This window comes from Pomacea canaliculata, linkage group LG2, assembly GCF_003073045.1.
Source record: "Pomacea canaliculata isolate SZHN2017 linkage group LG2, ASM307304v1, whole genome shotgun sequence".
NCBI lineage: Eukaryota > Metazoa > Mollusca > Gastropoda > Architaenioglossa > Ampullariidae > Pomacea > Pomacea canaliculata.
This window is the reverse complement of record NC_037591.1, coordinates 43072567-43089557: the sequence shown is the minus strand read 5'-3', so window position 1 is coordinate 43089557 and position 16991 is coordinate 43072567. Positions and strand designations below refer to the sequence as shown.

The window sequence follows — 16991 nt, the reverse complement described above, 5'->3', positions numbered from 1 at the left end:
GCAGCGGTAAGTTGATACAGTTTTCAACTAAATCAAAAAAGGCGGTTGCTAGTTTGTGCATTTGGTTGGCAAAGTGACGACTTGGGGCTGTTGTTGTCTGTAGGCCAGACAGCTGTTGGCTCACTTGAAGGAGCTCAAGCGGCGAGAACAGGCGGCCATCGTGATTCAGAAGTACACTCGCGGTATGCAGGTGCGATATCGTCAGTCCTTCACATAACAACTACCTGTCCTCTCTTGATGTTATAACACATGTCATGCATTATTTCCCTGTAGTATGTTTCATCACCAAACAGTAGCTAAACAATTGTTTTTAGAATTACACCTAACACTTGTTTCCAAATTCATGTTATATTCTCATTTACTGAAAACCTAACTTCCAAGTATCGTCTGCGTGTATTCTTAACCGGAGCATTGTCTTATAAAGATTCTGTTCCTTGGAGCGACAAGCGACTAATTAGAGAACCTGAAACTAACTTTCTGTTTGCTGTATAGTCAGTGTGACCGTATGCATGGCATGTCGTATTTTCAGTCGCTAGAGGCAGTTTGTTTGGGCATCTAAGCTAGAAATCAGGTAGCATCAGCTAGCGAGCTGTGTGGTCAGAAAGATTCGAAATAATCTGTAAAGATTGTGATTTACCGAATTGCCATACATACGGAATGCTTTATATTTGATTAATAGTTTTTTAATTCTAACCATTTACTTTAGAATACAATGACTTTTGTTCATAAAGAAAACTGTACTAACAAAGCGACACATCTCCAGCTGTAGTTTGCCACGTCTCCTTTATTTATTTATTTTTTATTTTATCTAAAGCTCGATAGCTTACACTTCCTTTTTTTAATTGACTGCAATTTTCGTGCTCACCACACTGACTGCCTCCAGGAGAGTTCGAAATTAAATTTAATTATGTTCCTTCTGTTTTTCTTTTTTATTCATAATTGCAGATTATTTTGGTTCGAAGAGAACGCCTGAGCCATTTTAAGATTATTTTTTTGTGACTCTTGCTTTTTATGTATTATTTTGGATTCTATGATTTGAAAAGTACTTTTTTATTGCAGCTATGTAAAACGCGTTTGACTCGTAGAATGATTTTTAAATTATGTATGATTTTTGCATGTGGATGTAATTAATGTTTTATTAACTTTTGTACATTTCTTCTTTGGTCTTGATTGTCAATTTTAAAACTTCTGAGGAAATGACGCTTGTGGAGTTTTCCACAGATAGCTGTGTCTTTAAACTTTAATTTCCTCTGTTTTGTGCCTAAAAGTGTCCCAGATAAGATTTTCAACGCTGTGCGGAAGAGCTTTAGGATGATGAATATCTTCATTGAACAAGTTGATGACTTGACACGTCTCTACATTTGTTTCTCCTTCTCACCTGTCAAATATGACGGTAGTGATATTGAGCAGTACCCCTCGCTGTACAATGTGTACAGAAGAGTCTTTAGTCCTGACTATCAAAAGCGGATAACAAGCACGGTTAGTTTCACTGAAAGTTTCCAACAGTCATTTTCAAATGCAAATACTGCAACTTGTCACCTCTCTGATGAGTTTGCTGAGCCACGGCCAATGTTGCCTGAGCGCTGCAGGTTGTCCCTGCTTCTCTTTACTATCTGCCCCAGGTAAGCCTGGAGTTTCCGGAACTCTTTTGTACCCCTCCCCTCAGCCCACTTCTCACTAGTTCACTTGTTTCCATCTGCTAGCTGGTCTGTGGATATAAGACAGTGGATATAAAGTGTCCTCTCCAGTTATGTGATGCACACTGGAAGGTACAAGCAAAGTCTGCAGGTCTGCGGCGTGATTTACAATGGACATTGAATATTAATATCTACTGTCCTGTGGTGTGGTTGACACCATCTGATAAGGTGAGCAGCTTGTAGTACCCGGATGATAATGTGGATATGACTATGCTGTCCGTGGAATGAGGCAACTTAGTGCAACAGGTCTTCGTTAACGGATGAGGACTGTTCAAAAATTGACTTTATACTCTGGTGTCTGTTTTTCTTAGTCGCCATCAGTGACTTCTAGTTTGAGAGATGTACTGACACATCTTCTGTCTGCTCACATCCCAAACTATACGTTACATGTGGCAATGTTGTAAAGCTTTCCTTTGTTATTATTCCTCAACAACGAGGATAAAACCTGCGATCTCAGCTTATTCCCCTTTTTTAATGTCCACATAGTTTTGTCACATAGCAGCTATGCCCTTGATCCGTGTTTTGGGCGTTCAACTGAAATTCAGTTTTTGCGGTCATAATGTAAAGATCTTTTCAGTGCACGCGCTCATTTTCAGGGCGGAGTTAGTTCCAGTTTGTGTCGACATTTTGTGAACTCCAAACAGCTTGGATAAACATCTTGGACAGCTTTGCCTACGTTCAGTAGGGCTCGTGCTAGTTGTTTACATTTCAGAATAAATAAAGTGAAAGTGACTAACGCATAGTTTCTGTTCATCTTTGACAAAGATATTTATATTTCTGTATAGAAACCATCTTGTCGCTTCTCGTGTCTTCTCTCGTCACTACATGTCAATATATCATATTTTGTGAGAACTATCTGCATGATGACTTTGTGCATGAGCATGCTTTTTTTCCTATTTAATGCAACCAGCATTTTTGAAAGCATCTCTTCTTTTTATATTCAAGTTATCTAAGCATGCTGCACAGATATTTGTATGCGTATTATTGAGTTATGTCAGCATGCAAACGATAAAGAAATCTGGGTGTTTGTAGATATTTTAACCCTGCAAAGTAAAATTTACAGTCGTGTTTAGTTCACAGAACTCCCTTGACAGTTAGGAACATCGATCACCGAGGTTCTTTTGAGTAATTAATCCAGACTAAAAGCTTGTCGCCAAGTGTAATGGGTGTATCATTACTAATGAACACTTTACAGCATAGACTACCCGAGAGCTTGTCTTTTAGAGGTTAGTGAGGTGTAGTGGCTGTATCTTTACTAACGATTTCTTGACAACTGTCATCTGCCGGCGACATTCCTGTACTCTCTTGGACGTATAGTCCAGTCACGCAGCTTGTCCACTAGGTGTAGTAGCTCACTTGTCTGGCCATGCCACGTATCAGCTTGTTTGGTGGAGGTACCTCATGCACGCGCAGTGCATGTTGGCGTGCAAGCACGAGAGGTGGAGTGGTGGAAGTCACTGACAAAACGTTTTCGTGCTTGACAGGTGCGCAAAGCCTACAGCCCCAAGTTCCGCCGCATCGCTGGCCCCAAGGTGGTTCGCTTCATGAAGGTAGCGCTGGTAAGTAGTGTATATGCTGTATATGCTTGTCTGTCGGTCAGTCCATCGGTATATGTGTGGCCTGCACCCTAAAGTTTTACTTCCTCTACAGCATAGTCTTCATTCATCATGTACGCCTAGTTAAGTGCAAGTTCATGAACCCTCGAGAACACATACACGTGATCGACGTAGGTCGGTCTCCACCGACAGGGTACTGTTCGCAACCTGTACATTTTTGACACTCGCATCTTGAAATTATTTTTCTTCTTGTGTGCAAAAACCTAATTCGACATTTAAAAAAAATCTAGGTGATTTGAGAAGATTTGAAAGCTTGTCAAAGTATTTAGTAAAGCATCAGGCTGCTTTTATCTGTGCTTAGTTAAACAGTGCTTCCACATATTTCTTGTATTCTTTATTCAACCCACATATTTCTTAAGTACTACATTTTTAAAAAAACCGAGGAGTAATAAAAAACGAGAATGTAAAGCTATATTCAAAATTAATTGTTATAAATCATCAATATCTGACCGGAAATGTTCATGTGAATGCCATTGTTAAGTGAAGAACCGTAGTCGGGAGGGAAAAAACTTATTTAAAGGTCAACCCGAGGGAAAACCTTTTTCATGGGAAAGAGTTAAATATGTATTGCCGTAATGTCATATAACATCCTCCTCCTATGTTAGCGATGTGCAAACTTTCAATCATTGACATTGGAACTGTGTGTATAAAACCATGACTTTAATTTGGAATATTGGTAAGCTTAAACTACAGCCATTGTGAGAGCTGGACATACTTGAATAAGCTCAAAGATTCTAAATGCAGCCTTTCATAGTATTTAATATATTTGATTGGGTGTGGTTATGAATTTCTGTTCTATCTCAGAATGTATATCTTTGAAGGCTTATATTTTGCACACGGAGCTTGGGAATTAGTGCTTCGTAATTAACTCAAACCAACTACATGTACATAAATATTAAGGAAACACAATCATTTAAATAGTGGAATCTGCACCTAGCTGGGTCTCTAATAAAACCATGCATCATCAAAGTTTGCAGTCCTAAAAATCTGATACCTGCCGGCAGTTGGCTATGCCGGCCTCTCTCGGGCATGTCTGCTGCTATTTTATCCTGAAAACCGGCTATGATGCAAGCTTACAATCTCTTGTGGCTGTGTGACAGATGCGGCAGTATCTGCTGAACCTGAAGAAAAAGCTGCCGTCCATGTCGCCCACCAGCGAGGACTGGCCGGTGCCGCCCAAACGCTTTCACACCACTTCGGAGGAGCTGCGGCGCATCTACCATCGCTGGCGGGTTAGTGGTCAAAGCTCTTCGCCCTGTCCTCTCCTGTAGTCAACAGAGATCATCACAAGGGCTGGGCTGTCTCTTTTGTCACCGCGCCTCGAACTAGAGCTCAACGTGCGCGCGTGAGAGAGAGAGAGAGAGAAAGAAAACGAAGTTTGTGTGCGAGCGAGCAGAGTGTGTGTATGCATGTAGACATGTAGGTGCACGATAAACATTATGCTATCCTGCAGGCACACAAATCTTCAAGCGCGTGTAAGACAGCTCTAACACATTCTCTAACATATCCTTTTTTCACATAGCTACACCTTTTCTGGCACTGCATGTACCTCATTGCAAAAGCTGCCTAAAACAAAAATATCTTAAATGTCCTGCATCTTTTTCAGTGTTTGAAGTACAGACAGCGGTTCGACGAGAAGAGTAAACTCAGAATGAGAGAAAAGCTCACAGCCAGCACTCTTTTCAAAGACAAAAAAGCAATATATTCATCAACGTAAGCATCCTTACGGCATTGCCATTTGTATTTTCTAACAGTCTCCAAAAGTGTGTTGTGTGTGATTTCTTGTCACGTGTCTTTCTTTGTCCCTGTTTCGCACGAGATGTTAACGCTGTTCTCAGTGGTTGTAACAATATACAACATTTACTTCATTTGTCTCCTGTCAAACTATTTATTGGGCATTTTCAGTGTGCCGCTACCTTTCAAGGGAGACTACATAGGATTACCACAGAATCCCAAGTGGCAGAAGCTGTACCAGTCGTCCGACGATTCTTACGTCGTTTTCGCCGATAATGTGATGAAGATCAACCGAGCAGACGGCAAGGTTAGTAAATCTGCATATGATATTAAAGATATTGGAAGGTACACAACGTCTCGATTTCTGTAATAAAACCTGAAACAGGTCATTATCTGGCTTGCAGTTTCATTACCTCCGCAGGGTTGTGTGGGTAACAGGTCGGGTCTCCTGCAGTCCTTCCTTGTTCAAACCTCCTTTTCCTTTTTGAGTCGCTTCTTTCCTGTAAATATTATATGTGTGTGTGTGTGTGCATGCGTGTTTATTTTCTCCAGATGGTGGGCAAGCTGGTGGTGATTAGTTCCAAAGCCATTCTAGTGTTGGACCAGAAGACCTTGGCCCTCAAGTACCGCATCCCTCTGTCCCTAGTGACCAAGATCTCAACATCACCCTACAAGGACCGCCTTCTCGTATTCCACTTACAGAAGGTTCCACACGTTCTGGTCTCTTTTCTCCACTTAGCATTAATAGGCAGGGATGATAACAGTAACGGATAGATAGAAAAGAAAAGTCGGCAGCCTTGGCGTCAGACAAGCAGCTTGCTGTGCTTTTTCATTTCTATTCATCAAAATTAGGAAGCATTTGCAGCAGAAGCATTTCAGATGGAACCAAAAATTTGTTTTATGGTCATATTTGATGTATTTAAGTAAAGCTTCTGATTACCAATAGTCTGCGTGTTTGTTTAACAAGTTTACAGTTCTTTTAAAGGATGCGTTGTATTTGTTTGAGTGCCTTTAAGATTGTCATGTATGATAGGATTTATATAGAGCATCTCCCCCACACGGAGGCAAGCTCAGTGCTTTTTACGCGGTGTAAAGGGCAGTAGTGATAAAGAAAGACAGACAGTCACACAAACACATGCACAGTGAGCATTACCAAGAACATGAAAGAACACAGTGTGTGTTACAGGTTCATTAAAAGTGCCATGTGTTTGTTGTAGCAAGACAACGGAGATTCGCTGACCAAGAAAGGAGACTTTGTGTTTAGCAATGATCACATCATAGAAATCGTCACCAAGACCTCAATGGTGATAGAAAACATCACAGGCAAGGCACCAGAGGTCCAGGTGTCTCCACGGTATGTTGTATTGACAAAATGTTTTGGACAAAGATTGTGATGATGATGATGATGATGTAGTTTTATAGCGCGCCAGTATCCGCATCACAAAGATGCGCTCAATGCGCGGTGATCCCAGCAGCCACCAAACTGCAGGTCAAATGAAAACTTCAAAGTTTAAACAAGTGAGTCTTCAGATTTTTCTTGAAAGATCCAATACTATCAGACTCCTTGGTCGAGAGGGGAAGCGAGTTCCACAAAAGCGGGGCTACATTGGAGAAGGATCTGAAACCCGCAGTCTTCTTATTAGCATTCCCTGACTGAACACTCGGTCGTTCAAGTCTGAAGTGTGCTGCTGAACGAAGGTTCCGCTGGGGTTGGTAACAGCGAATGAGTTCTTGCAGATAGGCAGGCGCAAGGTCGTGAAGACAGCCATAGGTTAAGGTTAACAATTTATGCTCAATTCGCTTCTCCACAGGAAGCCAATGTAGGTCACGAAGTACAGGAGTAATATGGTCAGTTGTTTTCTTTCCTGCCACTATCCTCGCAGCCGTATTTTGCACTCGCTGTAGCCTCGACAACTCGCTCTTTGAAATCCCCAGAGGCAGCTGTTGGCATAGTCTAATGTAGAACCGATGAGGGACACAGCAACTGCATTTGCAGTCTTCTTATTAAGACTGGGTCGGAGTCGTCCAAGAGTGCGGATATGGAAATAACATGCCTTGACTACAGAACTGACATGATCAGACATAGTTAGAAGATTGTCAACATAGAGTCCAAGGTTCCGTACGGAGCTGGAGAGAGGAATTCTAGCTTGACCCACTTGGATGGAGTCTAGAGAGACTTTGCTAAGGCTAAGCTTGGAACCACATAGCATCGCCTCTGTCTTCTCATCATTAAGCTTGAGTTTATTCCTCAGCATCCATGACTTGACCTCTAAGCAACAATCTTCTACAGCACAAACTGCCGCACGCACCGACTCACTGTCAGTACTAAATGAAAAATAGAGTTCAGTGTCATCTGCAAACATCTTACGGTTCACATTATGCTTCTCAATGAGAGGACCAAGCTGAGATGTGTAAATAGAAAATAGAACCGGGCCCAAAACAGAGCCCTGCGGGACACCGCACAGCAGTGGAACTGTCACTGAAGAAGCTTGATTGACCATCACCCTTTGTGTGCGATCACTGAGGTAGGAATGGAACCACTGCAAGGCGGAACCACCAATGCCCACCTCCATTTGGAGACGAGTCAGTAGAGTGGAGTGATCAATGACATCGAAGGCCGCACTCAGATCAAGGAGGACCACAAGAGTCACTTTCCCTGCATCCGCACTGCACAGAAGATCGTTCATAAGACGCAGAAGGGCTGTCTCACAGCTGTGCTTGGGTCTATACGCCGACTGGAATTTATCCAATAAGCTGTAGCGGTCCAGGTGGAATGTCAACTGATGAGCAACGACACGCTCCACAAGTTTCGAAACAAAAGGCAAATTCGAAACAGGTCTATAGTTTTTACACAAGCTAGGGTCCAAGTTGTGCTTCTTTAAGATAGGCTTGATCACAGCTGTTTTAAATTGTCTGGGTACAGAGGCAGAGAAAAGGCTAGCATTGACTATGCGAACTAGTACAGGAAGTAGAATGTCAAGGTGCTGGAGAAGAACACTAGTGGGGATAGGATCATCCACAGACGTGGTTGGGCGACAACGCCGAACTAATTTCAATAGTTCATCCTCTGTCACTGGTTGAAAGTTAGAGAGGGGCGTGCCACAAAACAAGTCACTGGTTTGCTCCACAGTAGCAACCGAGTCACTGAAGCTGTCCATGATGGTCTTTATCTTGTCTTCAAAGTAAGCACTTAGTGTACTGGCAGCGATCTGATCATCCATCTCTGGAAGAACAGGCTGAGTCACATCTTTACCCAGGAGACCATTCACAACTGCGAACATCTTGCGAGAATCAGAAACTGCAGAGCTTAGAATATTCATAACATACCGCGACCTAGCTTTGACAATGATGGCTGAACACTGGCTCCTTGTATGGCGATAAATCTGACGATCCACCTCCAGTCTACTCTTACGCCATCTGCGCTCCGCCTGACGCCTGACCTTCTTGTGCATACTTGTACTAATTCTTGTTTTAAAAGGTCTATATCTCCTGTCAACTTTAAGTCTTAATTTGTTAATGTTTGTTTGATCTTGCTGCCTTTACATGGACTAAATGCGTGTGCATGCGAAATCATGGGTTGTGTAACGGGTGCCAGAATGTGCAAGTGAGCATGGCAGTGTGTGTGTGTGTGAGAGAGAGAGAGTTGCAAAAGTACTCATCTTTCAGCATATTTTAAAATAGTTGTGTTCTCACTGTTCTGTCTCTTGCGTGTGCTTGTGTGTGTGTGTGTTGAAAGGTACCCAGCTCTCATCATATTTTGAAAGAGTATGTTCTCACAGCTAGCTCTCTGTGTCTCGTGTGTTTGTGTGCCTGCGGGTGAACTTGCGCGCATGTCTGCGGGTGCTGTAGTTTGCTTGCGGAGTTCAAAGGTCACACAGTGGAGGTATCCTTTAAGAACGGCCATCCGGAGGTGCAAGGAGATAATGTGAGAATCAGCAGAAAAGGCAAACACCTGGACGTGATAGGCTCCTAGTCAACCCTGATCTGTACAGCGGATCTGCTCTTTCTTGCGTTGTTTTACTTTGTGGGACATTTTATTTTGTGGTTTTCGATGGGTGGACAGTGGAGGGGTGGCACTGGAATGGATGAGTATGAGTGCGAAAGGTAATAAAGGCACTCACTTCCTCACATGTTTGTAGTGGACCAACCGCAGCAAGGTTTGGAGGATCTGATGAGTGCAGCGAAGAACACTGAGGTTCGGTCGTTGAGAGTGCACGTTGAGTGTGACGAGGAAGTGTGGTTGGTGTGCATGATGGAGAGGCAGGCTGGCTGAATGGCGGTAACTGTACTGTTTGCTGTATGTTTTAGAACTTTCAGTTAGGAAACTACCATTTGCAGCAGAGAGCTGCTAACAGGAGTTGTTTACAACTACACTAGAAAGTTGATATAAAATGATCTTCATATTTTTCTCTGCCAGTAGATGGCTTAAAATCAAAACTCTATTAACAGAGGTTTGAACTAATAAACGTATTTCCTACGATAACATGCCGCTTCCTGAATACGCTTTTAAGAAGCGAGATATTTTTAACCGTTTGTGTTTTCCTGTTGAGTAGGGTCAATGAAAAATTATTAAGAAAACTGTCAAAAGAAAATTATTTATAAAGCAGACATCCTTAGTCATTGTTGTTTACATCGTAAACCCATAATTTAAAAAGTTGTTCAAGTAATCGCCAGGAAAAGGGTTAGAGATAGAAAGCGCAGGGAAAAATAAACATCTGCAGTTTGATAACTTGTCAACGTTGGGAAAATTCTCTGCATGTTAAAGGAGTCTAGACGAAGACAAGGGCTTGAATAAAATGTCCACTACATAGGAATAGAAGTAGAAGAGTACTACAAGGGAATTATGTTTGATTTTATTGTGTTTATATGAAATACATCACTTTCTTTATTTATAACATTTATTTGCATACAGTTTTTATTGCAAGAAGGTGCTTTTGGTTTCCTTCAGAGTTTGGACCATGTATTATCAAAACATTGCAGATGCCAGCATACACTACTTTGTTATTACGATTTATTCCTTATTAAAACACCAGTATGAAGAGCATATATACATATATATTTATATATTCTTATATTGAAAGTCATCAATTGGTATATCTATACACTGTATATAATCAGTTTTATTTATGGATATTGAGAACCAATGTATATGTCAAGGCCGAATGAGGATGTTGCCATTGTGTGATATTTTGCATTTTAAGTCTGCTTTGATTGTGTGTATATTTATAGTTTTTATTTCTCCAGTCATTTCTGATTAAACATTATCGAGATAATCATGAGAACAAACTAGCATAAGAAAGTACACATAAGTTTAAATTTTAATTTTTTTTTTTTTTTTGCATGCCGCAGTCTGTGACTGAATTTGATTCTTTTTCTTCTTTTGCTACTTTTTTTTTAAATTCCACGGTAATCGGAATATGTTAACAGACCCCTTTTTAAACAGTCGGACCAGTTTGCGGTTACCTTACATTATATAAGCAGTTACTCAGAAGGTTTTAGCTCGTCAAAGATATCGACTTGTTTCTCTCGGTCATTGTATCAGATGCGTTTGCAGTGCGCTGTACTGTGTGTGTCGGGGCCAAATGTTCAACACTTGGCTAGAGGGATCATCAGTGCGATCAGTAAGCTAAACTGAGCATAACTCGTAAACATGTTACCTGACTGCCTGGTGTAAACCTTGCAGCTAGTGTCTAATGCGTGTTTACACCTGGCGCCTGAGAACTAAGGTGTGTGAAGAGAAGAGTGACATAAGAGGTTGTAGACTGACAGTTTGCATGTAGAATACCAGTGAGTGTTCCTGTGCATGCGTTTGTGGAGCCCCCACCCTCAAGTCTTGATAATCATGTTTCAAAGGTCTTTCAGTGCATTGCATTTGGTGATGTCACGTGGTGTCCCTTCAGTTCAAACGGTGATGAACAGGAGAGATACAGTGCGCGTGCGCTAGTTTCCCAAGATATTTGTTGAGTTTTAGAGGTGACATAATTCAGGTGAGTAATCAGGCAGTGGTAGAGTGCATGACGCAGGTCCGTTGTGTACCGGCGATCTGTCGGAAGCCTTGGCGGTTGTATTCTCGACTGCAAGCAAGACATGGCGAGAAACGTGTTGACGATGCTTGACACCCAAGAAGTGTTTCCGATGTCAACAATTTGTCTTTCTCGCTCATTCACGTGTTAACTTGCGTGTAGTCAATCGTCAGAGCACGGATCGTGGCATGTTGGTCCATTCGTTGTATTTGTTTAATGTGAAATTAGTAGGTCAGTGAGTGCTTACATCACTTTGGTCATTCTGTGTGCTTACGCTGTATGTGTGAACACAGTCTTGTATATGTTGTTGAACACGGTGCATGTGGTGATGGAGGTGGAGGATTGTGCCTACGTGTACAACTCAACGTGTTTCAGACAGTGGCAGCATGTAGTTCGTGAAGGCGCCATTGTAAAAACATTTCTTTATACTGCGAGTCTAGTGTTTGTTCAAGTAGCCTCTTTCTCTCTCCAGTAAGGTATGTGGAGTTTTCAGATTATGTTCATTTTCGGTATTTTTACAAATCTTTTGTGCGCTTGACAGTATTGTGGAACCAAGTTTATTTGATTGATGGTTTGAGTTTGAATTATCTGGCCTCTCGTACATAGCTTTTTTCAGTCTAGATTTGTGAAAACCCGGTTATGATAGCATATTTAGGGCCGTTCTTTATTAGCACAAAAGTAGCAGAAAACGGCGTTGTGTATGCTGCGGACTTTTATCCTTAACTGCTATTTCTGCCTAAATGTTTTTAAATTATGTGCTGCTAGAGATGACAATTAGTCGTAGCAGCTTCAAAGAGCGGTGATGTGAACATTTCCACGTGACGTCTGTCGCACCTGCCACCGACACTCGATTTTACCTGTGGTGACGTCACAGATGGCGTTACAGGTGTTTTCCACGTAGGCCAAAATGTGATTCACGTGGAAACAAACTACGAGTGAGACTGTTCACTGGACATGTTCTTCGTGTGATGGACGTTATTTCACAGCGTTCACACGTTTGACATCTTCACAGTGGTAGAGACTGGTAGTTGCGCCTTCTTTAAGCAGCTTTTCATTTCAATTTCTCTTTCGCTATTTATTTATTTTTTAATGTTTGGGTTATTCAGGCATGAATATTTTTGTTGCTGTGTACCCTGGATTCAGTTCTTATTTTTTGTGCATGGAGCCAGTTTCTATCAACGTCAAAGAAAGAGAGAGAGAGAGGCGAACAAACAACTGTGTTGGCTGTCAGCAGCTGTGTTCTGGTGATAGAGTTTAACTCTTCTTTCTTGTCTTCCTGCTGTTTTCTTCACATTAGATTCTGCGCCTGGTGCGACCGCTGTGCATCAACAGCTGCTGCTGACGGCCTCACAGAGAAAGGTGGCGGGAGCAGCGCGAAGGGCAGGCCTCACAGGATTGGTCGGTGATGACGTCAGTCGGAGGACGAACCGTCTTACCTGCATGATCGGAGGCGAAACATTGCGCCTTCTCATTCATCTGATCAAGAAGAGACACACCATTTGAAGATCTGTTCTTGAACTTAAATTTAAAGCCTCTCTCTCTCTGCCTCCCTCTCTCTGCCTCTCCCTCTCTCGTCAATAGTGTCTTTTAAATGTTCTACATAACCATGTGCAGCCAACAAGTGACCACTAGCCAGTTCTCTACTTGCCTTCTTTGGTGAAAAAAAATGTTTCGACTTACGCCTACGTACAGTGGCGCAATAGAGAAACCTGTGTTTGGCATCTTGTTATTATACTGAGAAGGATCTTGAGTTGCTTTCTACTTCAAGTTAAAATGTTTGCTGCATTACATTATGTTGCAATATTATTTGTGTCAAAATTAAACTATTTCGTTGGCACTAAATAAAGGGATAAAATATTTTTTTTAACTAGGCCAACCGTGCTTTTGCAGAAAAGATAATGTCTTTTTTATACAAATAAAATTACCGTGAAACAACTAGTAAAGATACAAACTTCAGACTCATATAAGAATAACGTCTGCACTCACGTGGATTCACAAAGACACACACACACATATCAACATCGATACAAAGATTTCGCTACACTGTCTCACATGTACTCACACAGCTGTGTACACATAGGCACATGTTGGCGCTCTCGACGGTGTAGAGTCGATGGTGCAAACGTCTCGTCCCCCTCGCAGCGCCTACGATTTTACAAGCGCACAAGTAGTAGATAATCCAACAAGGACTGTTCCCGTTTCTTTCATTATTTCAAAACATTTTTGTACTTTTAAATTCTTATGGCAGGCGCGCTTCTTTGACTCGTAGAAATGTCCTGGAAAGCCTTGAGATTTGAGCGAGCTTGTCTGTGATGTCAAGCCGCTAGCAGTGTACCTGCCAGGTGTTGACACACACACACACGGAGCTAAGTCGGACTGTGCATGACTCCTCCATGTTCAGGTTACCGGCAATCTTGCCACTTCACTAGGGTTTGTGGAGGAGACAGCGTCTGTAGAGAGACTGGCTTGTGTTATTCGGGTTTTATACAACTTTTTTGAAACAATCAAAATGTGTATGATTTCTGTCTTGTCGTGCACTCAAACACAAGTAGCATGGTCTTTACAGAGTTTGCGCCATGTACTTAAGCTGCTACAGAGTATTGCCAAATCTTTTAGCTACGCTAGTCCACTATTTGTACTTTCATACTGAATTTCTCCACTGTCAAGTAGTCAACCATTAGTTGTCTTCGGACCGAAAAAAGTGGCCAATTTGTTTGCAGAATCGGGGTCTCTGATCTCCAAGGTGAGCTGCGAGAATTTTGTCAGGTGTCTCTGCGGAGCGCACGTGCTGTGAACGCGCGTGTTGACGAGCTTGAGACGGCAACATGAAAGCAAGGGACCTTTTTTTTGTCTGCCCGAGTACCCTAGGGTCCGATAGCCTCCATTGTGCCATTGCAATCTTTTGGAGATGTAACTTAGAGGTCTTGACTGTATGCGAATATGCCTTGAACGATCTGTCCTGGGTTTGCCAAATCACCAGTGTGTCAAATCAAGTGCCCTTTTCATTTATACGTGAATGTCATACGATTTGTTCAATCTGTCTGTACATTTCATTATTTTATTGTGCATGCTGTCCTATATGCGGTAGAACCACCAGTAATAAAATTCAAAGATTGACGGTGGTGTTGACGTCTTCTCAAGTTATCTGTTGTTGTGTCGGAGAGTGTGTGTCGTCTTTCTCAGGTGTTCGACAGGGTTAGTTATCCATTGGGAACATGTTTAAATCACGTAAAAAAGCGCCAAGTCACGGAAAGAAGATTTGACAAGAGATCGGAAAAAGTAAACAACTGGTGGGCGCGCGCACACACAGCTCCACATTAGTAATTATGTAATGAGTGTGGTTGATTATTAGAGTATATGAGGTAAAGAGAATGGCTTTTTTTCATCCACGAACTGGAGTTAGCCGATACCTGCAGCATAGACTGGCAATATCCAATCACACCTTTCCTTCTCGATGGATAAAATTCGTTGTTTGATCTGCACTGTATTGAAATGTGCTAAGTTTGTCCACGCTCATTTGCAACCCAACAACATTCTTCGCCATTTAACACTTCCGTTAGAACTTTAATCTCCACAAATCTGTTGCTTTTATGTAAAAGCGTTAAGCAGAGAACTTGCATTCACAAGACTGCCTTTCTTTGGTACCTGGAGAGAACCTCCAACGCCCAACCCTGCCGACAAAGTGTCACAGTGTCCGAAGACGAGATCTGAACCCTGAGTTTTTCACTGCACGCAGTGTCACTAGTCCTTCGTCAGTGATCTTCGTCAAAGGACAATAATACAATAAACTTTATTGATCCCAGGAGAAATTCAAAATAGTGCTCGTACTAGCAAGTCGAGCATCATGCGCGTTGTGTGAAGCAGCACTGACAGGTCGGTCATCTGCTACGAAGAACATGGAGTTATGTGACTTATGTCGCAAGTAATATGTTCTCGGTAATCCACAGATGATACAGATATCGTCCATTCAACCAAAACTAATCAGCAGAATTCCAAATCAGAGCAAAATACTGGGAGATAAACCGAGAAGTGAAGAAGAGTGCAAGAGGCGACGAGAGACAGTTCGCACACAGAATGGTAGCAGTGGCAGAACAAGCAGCCGGGTAAAATAACACAAAGAGACTATACGAAATTGCAAGAACTCTGTCAGGAATAAAAAAAAAAAACAACCAAAAAACCAAAAACACCAATGCATGCAGACCAATAAAGAATAAGAATGGCAAAATCATTATTGGGGATGATCAGTGCTTGGCGTGGAATTACGCTATTGTCCATTCCTAGCAAGGCGGTGACCAGAATCATCCCGGAGAGACTGAAGAATGACCTAGACAAGAGACTGAGGCAAGAACAGGCAGGCTTTAGGCAGGGTAAATCATGCACAGACCATATCGCTACACTAAGAAATATTATAGAGTGGTCCATGACATTTGTGGATTTTGAGAAGGCTTTTGACTCCGTACAGGGAAACCATCAGATCTGGAAGTTGATGCTGCACTACGGATTTCCACCAAAGTTCACTGCCATAATCCAGCAGCTGTATGAGGACTCGACATGCCAGGTGATCCACAACGGAAAGAAGACTGACCCCTTCGCAGTGAGGACTAGAGTGAGGCTAGGTTGTATGCTCTCGTCGACGATCTTCCTCTGATGACAGCTTGTTGTCCCACAAGCAGCAACATGCACCGACAAAGCCCACTCGGCTCTCAGAAGAAGCAGCGATGACTGGCCTGACCATCAACATAAAAATGACGGAGGTAATGCGGATCAACAACAAGCAAGAAGCCCCACTCCCACTTCTTGTTTTCTAATTGAAGTGAAGTGTAGGGCCGCAACTACACCACTCCATCGGACCAGGTTCTGGGCGTCCCTTTCCAGTTAGGACCATATCATGCCAGCTGCATCAGCCTCGATGTTGTCTACCGATCTCCTCCATGTCTGTCTGGGTCTCCCAACTTTGCGCCTCCCTCCTTCAGGTTCCAGCCCAGTCTGCCCAGAGCTTGTCTCGTTCCACTCCAACTACTTGGGGAATGAATTACAGAGTCTGACCGTTTCACCTACCTTGGCAGCATAGTAAATAAAGATGGAGGTGCAGATGAAGATGTAAGAAGCCGAATAAATAACCCCAGGCTTGCATTCCACACCCTGCGACCTATCTGGAAATCCAAGGCATTATCTCTACACACCAAGATCCGCATCTTCAACGCAAATGTATAGTCCTATATGGATCTGAGACATGGCGTGTGACAAACACCATCACCAACAAAATTCAGACATTCGTCAACAGATGTCTGCACCACATCCTCAACGTCAGATGGCCCAATAAGATCTCCAATACAGACCTGTGGTAGAGAACCAGCCAAAAACCTGCCACCCAAGACATTAAGAAGCGGAAGAGGGGATGAATCGGTCACACCTTGTGAAAGTTGGCCAACAATTCAACAAGACAAGCTATGGGCTGGAACCCACAGGGAAGGCGCAAGGCTGGGAGACCCAGACCCAGACAGACATGGAGGAGATCGGGTGACGGGAGGTGGAGGGAGCTGGCATGACATGGACCCAACTGGAAAGGGACACCCTGGTCCTGCTTGAAAAGCAGTAAAACTTTGGATCCCGAGCAAGTGAGAAGTACCATTCTGCCGCAAGGTGTTTTGGTCCGCTGGGAAGCGGCACACGTCACTCACCCCCCCCCTCTTTCCCCACCCCAGGGAGTTAAGTGCTAGGTTTCGGTAGGCTAGGTAGTTAGGTTAGAAACTTTAGAATAGCTATAGTAGTTGTATGTGTAAATTATGTAAATAAACATAAAGATAAGAACACAACGCGAGGTGGATATTAGACAACACCCGACGAACGACAGCTAAAATTTTATTGGAAAATTCTCCTTGGGAGTTGGGAACTTCCGTCCTCTTCCCTGGAATACCAAA

At 42.6% G+C, this 16991-nt stretch overlaps 1 protein-coding gene across 9 annotated transcripts in view; it reads left to right on the top strand.

The window, feature by feature from the left end:
* The window catches only part of LOC112556354 (unconventional myosin-Ia-like), a 79439-nt gene extending 65247 nt beyond the window's left edge, over nt 1–14192 (top strand). For 7 of the 9 annotated variants that reach the window (XM_025225278.1, XM_025225280.1, XM_025225281.1 and 4 more), the window contains 8 exons: nt 104–190; nt 3182–3256; nt 4414–4545; nt 4920–5026; nt 5219–5354; nt 5600–5752; nt 6265–6401; nt 8897–14192. In XM_025225278.1, coding sequence (XP_025081063.1) covers nt 104–190; nt 3182–3256; nt 4414–4545; nt 4920–5026; nt 5219–5354; nt 5600–5752; nt 6265–6401; nt 8897–9020 — 951 coding nt within the window. In that variant the 3' untranslated portion in view covers nt 9021–14192. The remainder of the gene's footprint in view (nt 1–103; nt 191–3181; nt 3257–4413; nt 4546–4919; nt 5027–5218; nt 5355–5599; nt 5753–6264; nt 6402–8896) is intronic. The other 2 variants (XM_025225275.1, XM_025225282.1) reach the window with 2 other exon arrangements.
* The last annotated feature ends 2799 nt before the right edge of the window (nt 14193–16991 follow it).